This window comes from Clytia hemisphaerica, unplaced genomic scaffold (genome assembly GCF_902728285.1).
Source record: "Clytia hemisphaerica strain Z4C2 unplaced genomic scaffold, Clytia hemisphaerica genome assembly, whole genome shotgun sequence".
Lineage (NCBI taxonomy): Eukaryota > Metazoa > Cnidaria > Hydrozoa > Leptothecata > Clytiidae > Clytia > Clytia hemisphaerica.
This window is the reverse complement of record NW_027103836.1, coordinates 1485939-1501680: the sequence shown is the minus strand read 5'-3', so window position 1 is coordinate 1501680 and position 15742 is coordinate 1485939. Positions and strand designations below refer to the sequence as shown.

The 15742-nt window shown below is 36.5% G+C and overlaps 1 protein-coding gene across 1 annotated transcript in view; it reads left to right on the top strand.

Annotated features, from left to right (window-relative positions):
- The window catches only part of LOC136807180 (ATP-binding cassette sub-family A member 2-like), a 49372-nt gene extending 33687 nt beyond the window's left edge, over positions 1–15685 (top strand). The window contains exons 12-39 of the mRNA XM_067063764.1: positions 558–780; positions 1111–1449; positions 2349–2660; positions 3232–3473; positions 4023–4106; positions 4362–4558; positions 4839–5000; positions 5624–5841; positions 5984–6026; positions 6468–6705; positions 7159–7989; positions 8216–8321; positions 8539–8650; positions 8929–8989; positions 9230–9404; positions 9839–9954; positions 10401–10548; positions 10840–10963; positions 11099–11231; positions 11531–11651; positions 11758–11829; positions 12148–12254; positions 12539–12680; positions 12965–13099; positions 13176–13282; positions 13456–13654; positions 14183–14323; positions 15027–15685. Of these exons, the coding sequence (XP_066919865.1) occupies positions 558–780; positions 1111–1449; positions 2349–2660; positions 3232–3473; positions 4023–4106; positions 4362–4558; positions 4839–5000; positions 5624–5841; positions 5984–6026; positions 6468–6705; positions 7159–7989; positions 8216–8321; positions 8539–8650; positions 8929–8989; positions 9230–9404; positions 9839–9954; positions 10401–10548; positions 10840–10963; positions 11099–11231; positions 11531–11651; positions 11758–11829; positions 12148–12254; positions 12539–12680; positions 12965–13099; positions 13176–13282; positions 13456–13654; positions 14183–14323; positions 15027–15335 (5197 nt within the window). The 3' untranslated portion in view covers positions 15336–15685. The remainder of the gene's footprint in view (positions 1–557; positions 781–1110; positions 1450–2348; positions 2661–3231; positions 3474–4022; positions 4107–4361; positions 4559–4838; positions 5001–5623; positions 5842–5983; positions 6027–6467; positions 6706–7158; positions 7990–8215; positions 8322–8538; positions 8651–8928; positions 8990–9229; positions 9405–9838; positions 9955–10400; positions 10549–10839; positions 10964–11098; positions 11232–11530; positions 11652–11757; positions 11830–12147; positions 12255–12538; positions 12681–12964; positions 13100–13175; positions 13283–13455; positions 13655–14182; positions 14324–15026) is intronic.
- The last annotated feature ends 57 nt before the right edge of the window (positions 15686–15742 follow it).

Genomic DNA, 15742 nt, shown 5'->3' with positions numbered 1-15742 from the left:
ACTTTTATTTGGTAACCCTATAGCATTTTGAATATAGGGCGATGCTTATCATCATATGGGCCTTCTGAACCACGATTCCCAGTAAGCACTAACTCGACCCATAATTTTCATATAAAACATGCGACCACAGTCGGAGGCGACCCGAAGGCTCCTCTTCCAATAGCTGTCTACCCGAAGGTAGGGGAGGGCGCCACTCTTCCTCCCTGGATTGTTCCACCTACCCTTGAACCTTCTCTTAATTGCTAAGCATCGAGCAGAGAGGCATCAAGTATCATTTTGGGAATCGTTGGTATGACCCGGCTGGGTAGTGGAATCCACAACCTTGCGCGCCGTAGCCGAATGCTTTACCACTGTACTATGGTCGCTGCTAAGCACTAGCTCGACCCATATTTCTCATATAAAACAACCAGGGAATTTTTGTTGTGTTACCTGTTTTAGGTACATGGAAACTTGCACAGGTGAGTGTTGTGAAAGTCCTCTGTATCGGTGGCCACTATCTTGATGAAGTTGAGACAAATTATCTTTCTGCTTATTCTTCCTTTGTTTTATTTTCGTAGTTTTCTGTTTATGATTCAATATATCATGCCACTATGTGTGGTCATCTCCTTCATCTATTCGGTGGCCATTTTGGTTCAAAGTATCGTCTATGAGAAAGAACAACGTTTGAAAGAAGTAATGAAAATGATGGGTTTAAGTAATACAGTTCATTGGGCTGCTTGGTTTATTACCAGTATCGTTGGAATGTTGACCATTGTTATTTTACTGACCATTGTCCTCAAGGTGAGTGTGTGTAATTTCTCTTTTTGTATTCTGACGAGGATATAAATATGATTTGGTGTATTACTTGTGTGTAAGGCTGACACATTATAACCCTTCGTGTAAACCAGCTGTCAGGCTATCAGGCTATTAATTTCTGAGCAGATTCCGATTATTCCACGCATGGTACGTATGCATTCTAAAGGTCATGGCTCCTTAAGAGAACCATAAATTTGTTTATATTTGATATCCTCAAAGATTTTTGTCGTCTATTCCTTCTCTTCGTTTCATCAGAAAATAAATTGTTAAAACTGTGTTTAGCCGAATTATTCTTTCCATTTTCTCAATTTCCAGACTGGTCATATTTTACCGAACAGCAACAGCTACATCATCTTCGTCTTCTTAACACTGGCTGCCATAGCAACCATCATGTTTTGCTTTTTAATCAGCATTTTCTTCTCCAAAGCGAAGTTAGCGGCAGCATGCGGAGGAATCATTTATTTTGTGACCTACATGCCTTACATCTTTATCTCAATACAAGAAGGAGGCAGCAACCATATTGATGTTAGCTCAAATTTCAAGACAGTGGCTAGCCTGTTTTCGACGACGGCTTTTGGATTAGGGGCTAGATATTTTGCTTTGTTTGAGCAGAATGGCGTGGGATTGCAATGGAGTAACCTCTCCATGAGTCCGGTAAGATTTTTCTAATCCTACAGTAGGAGTCATCATACACGCTTTTTTTTTTATAGAATGATGTTTCATTTCATGTTTATCATGGATATTCTTAACTTTTTGGGGAAAATCATCCTAAAATATTCTTAGGCTATTTTCTTAGGTTAGGGTCGAAATTCAACCAAAATTTAACAAGAAATACACACCTGAAGCAAAAAATGGCATTTTTATGAACGTTTAAAGCCTTACTGGGGGAAAACTGGCAACTTACAGTTAAAATTGCTCTGTAAATGATATTCTTAGGTTTTATTTTTAGAATATTCCTAATTTTCATAAACATTCTTATAAAGTATATTCTCGTAACAAAAAACTATGTACTTTGACTCTCTGTAAACTGAAATGTCACTCTAACAAAAGGCTCCTAGTACACTCAGGTAAAAATAATGCTCTATAATCAAGTCTAAATTTTCCATAATTCGAACTTATTTAAATTTCCCGTGCTTGTTCGTACTGCATTTTTGATTTTGATATTATTTAGTAGTTCAATTCTCAGCTATTGTTGGATGATTTATGTCTCAGAAACCATGAAATTGATACAGCATACCGCTCCAAACAGAAAATAGCTCTTTTGTTGTCATCATGCCTTCGACTCCAAGATGTGTTCGTTTCACTGTTACAAGTAATGATTTCCAAACACGAAACTCCTTGGTGGAAAATCCTTGAAAGTTAAACTCATCGCCAGACTTCGAAAAATATATCGCTTTAAAACAAAAGGCTAGATTCAATCCGTCACTCTAAATGCGGCGCAAATCTTAAGGTTTTACTTTTTCTTTCTTGAAAAAGAATGAAGATTCCTCTCAAGCCTTCTTCGACTTGAAACTCGGTGGTTACAATCTACATTTTTCTTGTTCTTATTATAGCTTGAAGGTGACGATTTCAACATGAGAAAAGTGTTCACAATGTTATTAGCTGATACTTTTATTTACGCTATTCTCGTTTGGTACATCGAGTCCATTCACCCAGGGACGTATGGAATACCGAGACCGTGGTATTTCCCTTTTCAATTGTCTTATTGGTTTGGTCCGCAGGCTAGTTTAGACTGTGAAATGGATTGTTTTAAGAAATCATATAAAATGGCGGGAAATTCGGAACAAAACACAGCAGCCTTGCTGGCGGTTGAAACTGAACCAACGCATTTGAAGTTGGGCGTGGCTATCAAAAATCTACTCAAGGTTTGTTTGCTTTCATTGTTAATTTGAGCAAGTGTGTAGTATTTTTTTACGTATCATTATTAATTAGTCAAATTAGAGAGCCTTGTCATTCGTGGAATTTCAACTTCAATTCATTCGAATGATCGACTAATGATGAAAAACCATAAGTCTTCATCTTTTGAAACATTCATCACCGTTCTCTGGAGATTTGGGCACAAGATGACATCCATGATTCTCTAAACGAATTCGATTTTGATGTCGGTGTTCTCAATTCGAAATTTGATTAGGCCAATCAATGCCATGTACTGGGTCGAAATTCCTGAAGGCCGAGATTATACGGTAAACTGAATGTCTTAGCAACACTACCAGCCAGCACCGATTCGATATTATCCAAGAAAACCGGATTACAAGCCTTTTGTAATGGTTCATAAAGTTGTGTTTTTGAATGTTGCTCGACTCGATCAAGTGAATCTACGACACAATTATAGCCACATAATAAATCAGAAGAAAAGAAAGTTTGTGTAACTACAGTAATTCGTGTTTAACTGTTAAGGGGGGGATATTAATTTACCCCTGTCTTTCTCTCCTTCAGATCTACAAAAAAGGCTCACAGCCGGCCATCGACCATCTCTCCCTAAACTTATACGAAAATCAAATCACTTCATTTCTCGGTCATAATGGAGCCGGTAAAACGACGACCATGTCCCTTCTGACTGGCCTTTTCCCGTCGACGTCTGGGACGGCTTATATTTATGGTAAAGATATACATACAGATATGGATTCTGTACGCAAAAGCCTTGGATTGTGTCCTCAACACAATATACTGTATGACAGGTGAGTGTCGATAAAGTCCTCTAATTTTATTTGGTGAACTAAATCATTTATTATTTACTTTTCATTCGCTTAATATATCGCACATAAATTCTATATGAAATGCAAGCATGGGTCCAGCTCGACTAGAGAAGATTTTTTTACTTTCTTCACTACAATATTAATTCACTACTATATTCACCACTATATTAATTCTCCTCTGTCTTTCTTCCTGTGCCAAAGACCCGCTAGGACCCCAGCTAGCCCCACTGGAAAATGACTTTGATTTCATCCTTATTCCCATTCCAAATTCAATATGAAAAACTTCACTCCAAACCATCCCCAGTGGATTTTTCAACTGAGGAACATTAGAATTTTCATCCCCATTGGGGTTTCCATAGAAAACTTTATCTTTGCTGTGGTAAAAAGCTTCACCGGGGCTGTGAGACTCAGGGGTGTCGGGCTGTGAGACATGGGTGTCTCATTCATTGAATAAACGGCATGAAATTCCATACTAACGATGTCCAAACAAATAAAGAATATATTGATAATTATCACTGCATTTCATTGTAGGTTGACAGTGGAAGAATCACTCTGGTTTTATGCAAGGTTGAAAGGGATGTCAGACAAGAAACAAGTGAAATATGAAATCGAAAAGTAAGTCCAAAATATAACAATTTAGTTTCCTAAGCTCAATACATGAAAAAGTTTTCACAGACACTTGATCAGATTTTACTGGTAGACGTGAGCTCTATCAGAAAAGTGAATACGCATTCTGTTTGCGAGACAATATAAAAACCGACCGAGCGACCGATTGATCAATTTCTCCAAGCCTTTAGGGCACCAACATCGATTCTATACCTTGATCTATTTCAGCATCACTTAATCAATATATTCTTCATCTCTGTCAAGGGTTCTAGATGATGTTGGTTTATCTGAAAAGAGTAACAGTTTCGTGGATACATTATCGGGCGGTATGAAGCGGAAGCTTTCGGTTGCCATCGCCTTTGTGGGCGGCTCGCGAACCGTTATTCTTGATGAACCAACTGCAGGTGTTGATCCGTACGCGCGACGTGCTATTTGGGAGCTGCTCGAAAAATATAAAGATGGTAGGTTATTTTATCGGTTTTTCATTCAAGATGGCATCTATTTTAATTTCATTGACCAAGGTTTCTTAATCTTAATGCACTTAGTGCACTTCCTATTCAGTTGTAATTTTCTCGACCTTGGCTAATAGAGACGCTTCGGAAGCTCTTTAATATGATTGATCTTTTCTCAGGTCGAACAATTTTATTTTTAACAATTACCTTCTTACGCGCAAGTTGAACTAAACTTGCTTTGTCAGTTTAGCGTAAGTAACGTAACTGGATTGACTTATTCTATTTACAGGTCGAACGATTTTACTTTCAACACATTTCATGGACGAAGCAGATATCCTTGGAGATCGAATTGCCATCATTTCACATGGAAAATTAAGATGTGTTGGTTCTTCGCTTTTCTTGAAAACCAAATTTGGTGATGGCTATCATTTAACGCTCGACAAAGAGCCTGGTATGTATAACTTGTTATTTTACTTTACAATGATTTTCTGTTAATACACGTTTTTTATCAGAACAAACTATATAAGAACATAAGACTTCGATGGCAAAAATGTTAAGAACAAGCTAAGAACAATTGAAGGCATTGTGAACTCTAAAACACCCGATTTCTTAGGGAAAATGGACAAAAATGTTCTAAAATCGTGAAAATAAGAACATGTTAAGAACATTTTTAGACTTAAAACTCAAAAAGTTAAGAACATCGGAAGGCTTCAAAAATTTTGGATGTTCTTATAAAAAAAACGATCTCCTTTGAACATGTTTCTGCTGGAGGACTGGTGAGTACTTTCCAATATCGTCCCAGTTCCTAATTTGAATTCGAATTGGGAAGTCGAACTTTCGAATGTGCCGATGAAAATGAGGTTTTTCTTGACCATGGTGAAAAACTTGAAATCCAATGCTTTATCACCAAACGTTCGAGCTTTTGCTCGTCATCATACATCCGAAGAGGTTTTTTAAAAAGGCAGATGAAAAATGATGGAGCCAGCGGAGAGGACTGAACGTTCGATTTAAAGATTAAAAAACAATTTTTTTAGATTTTGACACAAATCCATTATTCTCATTTGAATTTTTTAGAATCAAGAGTAGCAGCCAACAGCATCACAAAATTCATCAAAGCTTATGCTTCCAATGCTCAAATGATTTGTGAAACCAAATATGAAGTCTCTTATATCCTCCCCGATAAAGGCAAAGGAAAGAAAGATGTTTTGAAAGACTTGTTTGCTAGTCTAGAAGAAAGAAAAGAGGAGCTCGGTATCAAGAGCTTTGGACTACAAGACACGACGCTTGAAGAGGTATTTAACATAGATATTTTAATGACACAAAAAGCGAACACAAAGTTTCGAGTGCTAGTCTACTGTGTTAAGAACTTAGAAGGAAAAATGCTTTTGTCTGTTTTATGTGATGTAGTCATTAATTCTTTGAATTCTATTTCAGGTCTTTTTGAAGGTTACTGAAGCCACAGTTTGTGAAGAGGAAGGTATATTCTGAAACTATTAATTTAGTTATTTGTTCTATTTAAACGGATATTCCGGCTTTAAACACTGGCGTGACAGAAAGGATCCTTCATTCTGTACTATGTTCAAAAGCTACCGATTGTTGAATTGGGCTATTCCAGAAAAAATTTGTACCCCCTATGTTTAGGAGACCTTTTTTTAAAAGGTGACACCCCTGGATTTTTTTCCCAATTTTTCAGGACCCCCTTGGATTTTTTTCTCCCATTTCTTTGGACCACCCTGGATTTCAACCTGATTTTACTGACCACCTTGGATTTTCTCATTCAAAAAACCAGACTACCCTAGATTTTTTATTCTCCAGACCACCCTGGACGTCACACCTCCTCAACATAAGGGGTACAGCAGACAGACTAATTCTGGAATAGCCCATTAAAGGAAATTATTTTTTTTTCATTTTTCAACAGACAACGAATTGACAGCGAATGTGAATATGGAAACCATCCCTCCAACAAGTCCTTCCACAATCTCTACAACTTCAAGTGAAATCCCTATGATGGAAACTTCATCTCTTAGTGGGACGGTTTCTACTGGGGAAGAAGAAAGGATGGCTCCACTGTTTGAATCGATAACTGAACCATTGATACAATCAAGACAAGATTATGACTTATACCACGAAAGGCTATCATCATTTGATTTAAACTTGTGAGATTCTCTTGTTATTTCGGTTCTGCCTTCAAATCACCATAATGTCCACTCAACTCAAAAACTTTTAATCTAGGGCTAAAGCAATAACATAGTTTATAGAGAATCTACAATGAGAAACATCAGGTGAATCAAAAGTAGTAAGCAGTGCCGTAGGAAGCATTTCCATATTGGTGGGGGGGCTGGAGTTTAGTGACACCGCGAGGGCCAGCCATGGTTTGGCCCGAGGGGGGAAATTTTGAAAGTTTGAGCTCTAGATTGCTTGAAAATGCACTCAATTGTGACAATTATGACAAATTAAAAAAGAAAAACTTTGCATTTTGCAAAACAACCATTTTTGAAAAAATTATTGGGGGGGGCATAGCCCACCCTTGCCCCCCCAGTTGCTACGACGGCACTGGTATGTACTTATAATTTCAAATTGTATCAATTAAAATTGTCTTCTAATTTCAGCAATCCAGATTTAGGTAATGCACGGACACCGCTAAGAACTAACGACATGACATTCGCGTTAACCCGGGGTGACATCAATTCTCCGGAGCACGTCAAAAAAGTATCTAGTCATAAACGTATTCCTTCGGGAACATCGAAAATTCAAACGATCGGTAGTGAATCGTGGTCGTATCACGTCGGTACCTCATCAAAAATCAATCGTAATATCGAACGGTGGCAACAATTTTACGCTCTCATTTTAAAACGTTTTCATCACACAAAACGGAACATCAAATCTCTTTTAACACATATTTTCCTTCCTGGAATTTTCATCTCCATTGCAATGACTGTTGCTTTATCTCAACCGAAAGCCAACACTTACCCAAAACTGGTTCTCTCTCCAACAATGTTCCATCCACCTCCTTACCATATCCCTTTCAGCAACAGTAATCCTTCAAGTAACATCTCACGAAAAATGGAGGAAAGTTTATATCTACCTTCGGGAATAAGTGCAGATTGTGTTCTTAAGAATCCGAACTCTACACTGAGAGAAGATTTTACGTATCGTTATTTAAGAGAGAATTTGAAAGAACTGTTTGACCCATTTTGTTATCAACAAGTCGGTCGAAAGTTTAATACGGAGCTTCCAGAACCAATTTCAAAATCGGAACAAAATTTCAATATTTCATTGACTTGTAATTGTACAAAGAATTATCAATACAAATGTGATGACGGGATTGAAGGAAACCCGGAAACTTTTAATACTGTCACGAGGGACACATTACATAATATTGAAAATCGTGATTTTTGGACTTATCTGCTGCAGACGAGCAATTCATTCAAACGAAGAAGGTATGTTCAACAATTTTCTTGATAGTCAGAAAATCTAAATAAATCGCAAGAAATTCCAAAACCTTCTATAAATCGAAAAAATCTTTTTAGCTTGTGTACTTTTTGAAAGCGACTCACCCCTCGTATCGATCAAAGTAAATTTAACGGCTCTAGCACAATATTTGTTTGCTATAAGATCTTTGCTTGCTCAACATGGTCTTCAAATGAATGTTTTCTTTTTTTTCAGATACGGAGCATTGACATTTGGTGACGAACAAGATGTCGTTCCTGAAAGTGTCACTCAATCAAAATTTTCTGACATCCAAAAACTTTACGCCAAAGAAACTGCAAGGGTACACATCACATTTTGCCATGACCTAAAGTTTTCAAAATTGGCTGAGTGGTCTCTTGAGTAACCATAGACCTTGATGCTCTTGATAACTCTTCACTCCATAGGAAGCTCAGACGCCTGTTCAGTAGTTTCGCGGAATTTATCTAAACAGGTTCTACCTTGATACCCTTTATCTTACAAAAGAATGTTTAATAAATAGTTTTTATATATCCTCGCAGGTCTGGTTCAATAACAAAGGATTCCACGCAATGCCAACTTATATCAACGCCATGGATAACGCCCTCTTAAGGGCGATGTTACCGCCCGAAAAAGGAAACCCTGCCGCTTATGGTATAGTAGACTCCCACTATTTTCCATGATTCGAACACTCCATAATTCGAACACTCTTTTGTCCCGTCAGCTCGCAAGCACCTGTTTAAACAGCTAGTCTCGAAACCTCCTCTAGGGTTTGAAAAACTAAATTGTCTTAACTACTCCAAAGGTACTTTGATTTTAGTGAAAATAACCTTTCACCTTTATTTCTTTAATTTTGTAATTCTGAGTAGCCTTGAGATAAGAATAATCAACCCAATTATGCATGTCAAACTTTTTCTCTATTTTTGTTATAGGTATAACAGCGGCGAGCCACCCTTTGAATATAACACATAATGTGCTAGACATCAATGCCATGTAAGATCTCTTCTATAAACTTTACACATTTTTAATAAGAACAAACTATATAAGAACATAAGGCTTCGATGGCAAATATGTTAAGATCAAGCTAAGAACATTTAAAGGCTTTTAGGCGTGTTTTTTCGTACACGGATTAATGATGACTTGCTTAAGGGTTTTAAGGCATAGAAAACATTTCCGATTGTGAAGATATTGTTAGTAATAAGTATAGCATTCTGAAGTTATTATTTCTTTCAGACGACAAGGCACCGACGCAGTGATCGCCATTTTCGTGATCATTGCAATGTCTTTTGTACCAGCAAGTTTTGTGGTTTTTCTGGTCATGGAGAGAACCACCAAAGCTAAACATATCCAGTTTGTCAGTGGGTTAAGTCCCATCTTGTACTGGTTTACTAACTTTGTTTGGGACTTTGTAAGTATCGATTTTACAATTTTGTTTTGTTATTAGTGATTATGATTTCTGTTAATGAAGTTCTTAAGGAGAACCTATCGACCTCTAGCGGTGCGGTCAGTTTGGATGATCGTAGAGGCACCTAAAAATGCCGTGTGTAGTAAAAAAACTTTTCCTCTGAATTCTTTAGCAGTCCCCTCATAAACCGTCTGCGTCTAAACATTTGATAAGTGTATTACATTAGAATTTATTTACTGAATGAAGGATAGAAGGGTGGAAATTTTTTGAAAAGGAGGATAATACAGCAAAATTAGGGTAAAAGAGGGGCGTTCAAAAATGTTTCACCAAAAATTATTTAGCGGGGGGGGGGGCTTATCAGGTACCCGAGAGTAAGAGGACATTTTTTTCATTTATTTCATGAACTACATACTACTTACTTCTTCCCTTTCTTCCAGTTCAATTACTTGATCCCTGCAATGCCGTGTATATTAATCTTCTATCTGTTCGATGTACCTGCATATGCATCGTCTACCAACCTTCCAGCTGTATGTGCTCTCTTTGTCTGCTATGGGTAAGTTGTGACATATCTTTTTTTAAATTTATTTTCCTGTCAATACTTTTTTACTAATTACCTGGATGAATTCCGTAACAGCACTCCAACAATACAAAGCTATTGTTAATGATTGTTCAAGAAGTACAGTGGAGTCCTCATAACTCGAACCTCTACAACTCGAATGTCTCTTTGATTCCGACAAGTTTTCTGATCCCTTTAGTAAACAAAACCCTGAACACCAGTCTCCATAACTCGAAATTTTCATAATTCGAACACATTTGCGCTTCCCGGTGTGTCTTCGAATGGAGACTCTATCACTTCAGGAACCAAGCTAAAATAGAATTCTTTTAATCATACAACTGTGCTTGTCACGTTGTAGAAATCTTCTGTGTACTGAATTTCGCAAAAGATCTTCATACCAGCGGTATATATTACCAAGTACAATTCTCTTCCTTTCCACCTAGTTGGTCGATCACACCAATGATGTACCCAGCATCATTCTTATTTCGTGAAGCCAGTACGGCGTTTGTTGTCTTAATTCTTTTGAATCTGTTCCTTGGAATCACTTGCACCATCACTGTTTCAATCCTACAACTTTTCTCTTCAGACCCGGTAAGTTTTCGTTCTTTTTCCTCCCAGGCTAATTATATCTACTCTTTCAGAATGAACTATTTTTAGGACTAAGCTGAAGGAGGTCTGAAACTGTCTGTAGGGGAGAGTAGTTCCCATCAGTCGTTCACTTTTTCATTCTATTTTGTTTAGACGTTTGACTGTCATACCCAAAATAAGGAGTTTTATCATATAAAAGTATATTCTCATGGTTTTACGCTGACACATGCTTGGATATTCCATTTTTAACGTCTTATTGACATCTTTTAAGAATTAAATCACTTGTTTTTGTAGTCCTTGAAAATTGCATATGAAATCGCCACGCAAGTTTGCTTAATCTTTCCTACCTACTGTCTTGGTCGTGGATTGATGGACCTTGCGTTCACAGAACTGTTGAATCAACTTTACATGGAGATAGGTAAATATATTCTTGAATCCAGGTATTATAAAGATTGTTTCATAGTGTCAATTTTTGAATGGTATGCATGCAAAAGTTTCAAGAAACGAGCAGAACAAATATCATCTGTTTTCACTAATATTTTTGGTTTTTCAGGTTCCCTCGACAAGATTCGATCACCGTTTGAATGGGAACTGGTAACTAGAAGTTTGGTTTACATGGTGACAGAAGGATTCATTTTTTTCATCATCACACTACTTATTGAACATTTCTCAACTCGCAGTAAAAGGTTTGTTGAAAATTTGTTTTGTTAAAGTGAAAACATATTTTCAAAAATAGTTAACAAAATGTGATCTTCAGCGGAAAAATTCTTCCATAAGATGCCTCATATTTGTTTCCAACAGTAGTTCTTGCGATTCCGGTCATTATTAATCTCATTAATTTCAGGGTGGGGCTTTTTTAGTGATTCCTGACATGCTTTTGATCATTTTGCCGAATCTCTATACCATTTTGTCGGAGTATTCAACTCTGCCTGGTTATTCGGTTTTAGACCTGTGCCTAATTAAATCTTAATTCTTGACTTTCCAGGACGGTGATCATAATGGACAGTGCATTACAAAATGAAGATATTGATGTTTCAAACGAACGTGAAAGAGTACTCAGTGGCGGTGCAGATGATGACGTCATGAGAATCGAAAACTTGACCAAGGTTCGTTCGAGCAATGGAACTTTGAAATACCTTTCTATTTATAATTTGTAATAGACTAGAAAGTTGAAAGTCATTTTTCTTCTCTTACTTTTTTCTTTGTCAACAGATTTACAATTCACGAAAGACTGGTAAACATTTAGCCGTTGATCGCTTATGTGTCGGTATCACTCGTGGAGAGGTGAGGCTAGATTTCCATTTTCTAACTATAAACATGCATAAAGTTTTGTTACTTATTCCGACTCATTTGTGTGTTTTGCTACAAACGAATATTTCTTCGTTACTTCATTTTAGTGTTTTGCATTACTGGGTTTTATTTTCTTTTTAGTGTTTTAGTTAACTCGGTTCTTTCTTCGTTTTAGTGTTTTTGCTTACTCGGTTCTTTTCTCTTTTTAGTGTTTTGCCTTACTCGGTTTTTTCTTTTTTTTAGTGTTTTGCCTTACTCGCTTTTTTCTTCTTTTTAGTGTTTTGCCTTTACTCGGTTCTTTCTTCTTTTTAGTGTTTTGGCTTACTCGGTGTGAATGGTGCAGGGAAGACGACAACTTTCAAAATGTTGACTGGCGATATCCCACCTACCGCTGGTGATGCTTACGTCGAAAATAAAAGGTGCTCGTTTTCTCTCGTTCGTGCAATCTTTGTCCTGGCGCATTACCGATTTATTAGCAACATAGAGTTGAACTTATAAGTTGTACGCATCCTGATGTGTTTTAATATCAAAATCTATTTCGGGGATGCGTGCAGCCTTGTCAACCCGCTGACCTTCGGACAATCGGTTTATTTTGGTAATCAATACATAATCGGGGAATCGTGCAGCGAGTTGCTACCTTTGCATGATTTGTCTTGTCGTTCAAACAAACTTTGAGATTCTGACATCTTTCCTCCCTTTTTAGTATTTCACACAAGCCGTTATCAGTTCACCAGAAGATTGGATATTGTCCACAATTCGATGCTTTGTTTGATCATTTGACGGCCAAAGAACATCTTTATTTTTATGCTCGTTTAAAAGGAATCCCTGAACACGAAATTTCAAGGGTTCGTCCACCATTGTAGAACTTAGACCTCCTAAATTTTTAAATAATGAAAATTGTTCTCTTATTTTATCTAAGTTTATTACTTTTACTTTCCCGTTAATCTTGAAATTTCAAGGGTACGTTCATTACAAGCTACTCACATCACTAGGTCCACTTTTTACTCTAAGGTTAAAAGATCGCTTGACTCTGTGTCCAAATAAGGCCAACTCCTTTCACATTCTAGGTTTATTAATCTTTCAATTATCTTGACATTTCAATAACTTGTTTATCTCAATTTAAATTCAGATTGCGAACTGGTTAATTAAGAAGATGGCGTTGACTCGATATGCCAACAAACCATCCATAATGTACAGTGGTGGCAACAAAAGAAAACTTTCAGCTGCGATCGCTTTACTGGGAAATCCATCTGTTATTTTCATGGTAAGAAATGCAACAATTTTTTTAAATACTCATACACATACTTTAGCAGTGCAACTTATTGATTGCTTTTTCTTAGGATGAACCAACGACAGGTATGGATCCTGGAGCTCGACGATTTTTATGGAATGTCATTCTCAGTATTGTCAAAGAGGGAACAAAATCTGTTGTTTTGACTTCACATAGGTAACAAAAATTGATTTCCAACTCCCCATAGAATCAGGTTTTCTCCCTGATAAGACCCTAGGACGTAATACTGAAGCAAGTTTTTGTTTATGTTGAACCCACACTGTCTCAGCTTTGGTCAAGTTTTCCCTCTATTTTTCTAATTCATTCATTCATACAAATTCATTCAATAGCATGGAAGAATGTGAAGCACTTTGTACGCGTCTTGCCATCATGGTGAATGGGAAATTCAAATGTTTAGGAAGTACACAACATTTAAAAGATCGTTTTGGTGATGGTTATATAGTGGTCATCAGAATCAAAGGATCTTTACCCAATATGGAACCCATCAAAAATTTCATGGAAGAAACTTTCGAAAATTGTATCATGAAGGTAATCCCGTCATTTCATCTTCCATGTCCACACACTAATAAAAAATGTTCTCTAAGCCATTGAATATTGATTAAAAACTCTGAGTAATGCAAGGAGAAAAAACACGACTGGCCCTAATTGACGGTCTTCAATTTTCAAGAATTTTGTTCATACATTAAATTCTCATGTTAATAATATTAAGATCTAAATTTAAAATTTTAAAATTCTGAAATTAGCAAGTCCTTTTTCACTATCTCGTAAAGTAAAAGCTCAAATATGGTATAATATCAGGGGGGTCAAAGCAAAAAATGAATTGAATTTTTGAATTTTTTAAAATTGAATTTACATATTTAAAAAAATGTGTACCATATTTATGCATAATGCTGTCAAGGGCTATCGTTTGGCATGGTTAGATTATCTAAAAAGCTTTTACTTTACGAGATAGTGTAAAAAAAAATTGGCAAATTTAAGCACTCCTGCCTTAGCAACCTAATTGCTTATAAAAAAATGTGCTTTTTTTTCAAAACCACTTCAACTTCATCTTTACAGGAATGTCATAACAACTTGGTTCAGTACCAGATCCCTTCGAGTTCTGAATGCAACTTATCACAAATCTTTTCCACGATGGAAGAAATCACCGAGAGATTTGACATTGAAGATTATTCGGTTCGCCAAACATCACTTGATAACGTAAGATGCAATATTCCGTCACAATTTTATTTCTTTGAATTGCTTAGGAAGGATTGATGATGATGATGAGCTTTGAACATTTACTTGTAATCACAAAAGAATTATTCTCAATTTTGCAGCATTTCAACTACTGCGTGTATATACTTTTGAATCACTTTTGTCACTCCAATACTCTTAGGTTCCAAATAAATGGGGGGAGGGGTTCAAATTTCGAATAAACGGGGGGGGGGATCTGGAAAATTTTCAATATTTTAGTAAACTGGGGACCTAATTGCCGGGGGGGTTGGAAATTGTACTTCTGAAAACCCAAAAATAACATGGGGGGGTTGGAAATTTTTTACCAGTTGAGAGCCTGTGTCATAAGAATATCATTATTTGAATCCCCATACTCTTTTAAATTATTCCATACTTTTGAGTCAAAATTTAGAAACATTAGTTGGAGTTTTGACAAGCTGACGATGATTTTGCCTTTATTATCATTGTTATGATATAGATAAAATACTTCAGAATAGTAGAACAACAAAGTTTTAACGTTATTAGCAACGTATTCCCAAGAGGTATATCATCAAAATTTATTGTTGCATTTTATGTCTTTAACGAGGCGACAACGAAGCTAGCAGTGCTTCCTACAAAAATACGAAGAAAATGGATGTTCAGTCTTTTATATGTTCATGACCCCATATATTCTTTTATCTATTCCTAGGTTTTTGTAAATTTTGCACGAAATCAAAGAGAATCTCAACAAGCAAACGATAACCCTTCAAAGAATAAGGAAAATCGTTTCAAAAAATTACGCTCTCGTTATCAAAAACTGAAGGAAGAATTTGTCGATGAAAATGATGGTTCACGGGAGACACAACTTTCGACTTTCCCTTCCTCGCCCGAACGGAATCGGGAAATTCATGATGAAGATACGGGAGAAATTATCGGGCAAATCGGAATGGATGAGGATGAAATTTTATTGGACGAAATGGACTTGCTTTCTTCAACTAATGTCAGAGACATTGTCTAATTTAAATACCTTACAGTAGGGGAACAACCCTTATGATCCGTAGCATTCTTTCTGGGGACGCAACCACATGCGATTGGTTCGAAAGTAGATAGGATTTTGAGGGGACCCCTGAATAAGGTCAGGTGTGTCCTCATTATATTTGGACTTCTGAAGCATAATTTCAAGAGTTTCGGATGTTTTTAACCGTAAAACTGAAATCGTTAAGATCTTCAGTCATTTTTATAGTAATTTTGTACAATTTATATCGAATTTTTTCATATTTTGATACTATTTAAAACAACCAGTATTCATTGCCAAACGCTGTAAATATACTACAAAAGACATCGTACGCAATATATATATAAAATGCATACCAATATAATGTGTCTAAAAATCCAAACAAAAATTATGTTGTGTTCAAAAAAATC